The 1,537-nt window shown below is 52.5% G+C and overlaps 1 protein-coding gene across 1 annotated transcript; it reads right to left on the bottom strand.

Annotated features, from left to right (window-relative positions):
* Positions 1 to 777: 777 nt before the first annotated feature.
* Pmar_PMAR003198 (hypothetical protein) lies at positions 778 to 1,094 on the bottom strand (the record flags this gene model as incomplete). Its single annotated transcript, XM_002772909.1, has 1 exon — positions 778 to 1,094. A coding segment is annotated over one exon (317 nt), but the record flags the coding sequence as incomplete, so codon positions are not given.
* Positions 1,095 to 1,537: the final 443 nt, after the last annotated feature.

Consider the following 1,537-nt stretch of genomic DNA (forward strand, 5'->3'; position numbering starts at 1 on the left):
CGGTGTGCTCGACTTCATGACCTCGCCGCTTTCTCGAGTGAATTCCTGAGAATCACCCTGAAAGAAGCGGCTATCGCAATGGCAGCATCAATGGGATTGTAATTATGATAAAGTCGATCCCCACTGTTCAAAATCCGACTGTAGGCTGTTCGAGAGAGAACGAACAACTGTGAGGTATATTTTCTACGACGCTTAACGCACTAACTACTTAGTGATATCCCTGTCCTTCACCACATCACTGCCAGACTCGATCTCTTCTCCTGCGATTATCTGATGGCAGGGAGCGTTCGCGAGATACGACGTGACTCTTTATGCCAATGAGCCGAAGTCTAGAGGATATATTCCACCTCGAGATTGGCTTTGTTGGATCCTTGGCTCTGAGTATGGGTTTCTTCCCTCCCTTCTCGAGAACTTTTATCGAACTGCGTTCCGTCCACCTTCATCATCCCAGACAGAGTAACGCCGATGCTTGGGGAAGCATCTGGACTCTCGACAGTTCCGTCGACAACCTAAAGCGTTAAGCCGTATGGAATTGACACGATCTCGACTCCGACTTTCTTCCCCCAGGGTAGCACACGAACATCACCCCACAGACGAATTATCACCGATACCTCCTTACCTCCCGATCTCTCAACGATCTTCTTTGATGTGAGGACAAAACTGGTAACAGGCGCTCATGAAGGGCCCCTCTCTCGGAGGAACTCTCCGACAACACTCCAAGGGGAGATGTCTGGGACGGAGAAGAAGTCAATCGAGCACTCACCAGACGAGACTAACCTTGACTGCGGCGGGAACCCCTTGCTGGTGAGCGCAGTGATGATGTTTGACCATCGTACCCTGGGTAGATTCCCCACAAGCCAACAACGACCACTTCCCTTTCGGTTCCGACACGTCGTGACACTCTCCTTCCCGACCAGCGCTGACATCTTCCGAGATCACAGGGGGGAATGAAGAGACGTCGGTCTGGAGCCTCGGTGTCGGTCCACTGCCAGTACTGACTATGTCTTTCTTCGTGGAGGAATTAGCAATGATTTGCCACAAGTCAGCGGCGTTCTGCACCATCGTGACCGGAGGAGACGCCCCATCCTCTGATCCTGAGATAGTACAGCTGCCATACTCTCTCGAAGTGGTCTCGTGCCTATTACCACCGGGGGCCATCCACGAAAGTTCCCGAAGCGCTTCAGGATTCAATAGAACCACAGCGGCAGCTGGAGAGCCTCCAGATACTGGATTCCAGCTCCATACAGGCATGTCTGGCGTCGTAGGAATGGCTATTCGAGAAGCCGCTCCCGGCAGCTGAATTTGCCACGCCTCACGCAGCCGTAACGTTATCACGTTGGAAACTCACCTTCCTGAAACTCGAGGATTTCTGAGAACCAGCTCGGAAAGCTTGGTGCGATTCATGCCCGAGATAACTCAGGGATGCAGGACCGGATGAATAGGCTCCATCATAGTGGTGATGCATCTTGTTGCTGCCATCGGCATCGTTATGATGGCGATGCTTGTGTTTGAGGCCCTCGGAGGAATATCCAGCGGC

The sequence above is a fragment of the Perkinsus marinus genome, assembly GCF_000006405.1.
Source record: "Perkinsus marinus ATCC 50983 genomic scaffold scf_1104296960306, whole genome shotgun sequence".
NCBI classification, from domain to species: Eukaryota; Perkinsozoa; order Perkinsida; family Perkinsidae; genus Perkinsus; species Perkinsus marinus.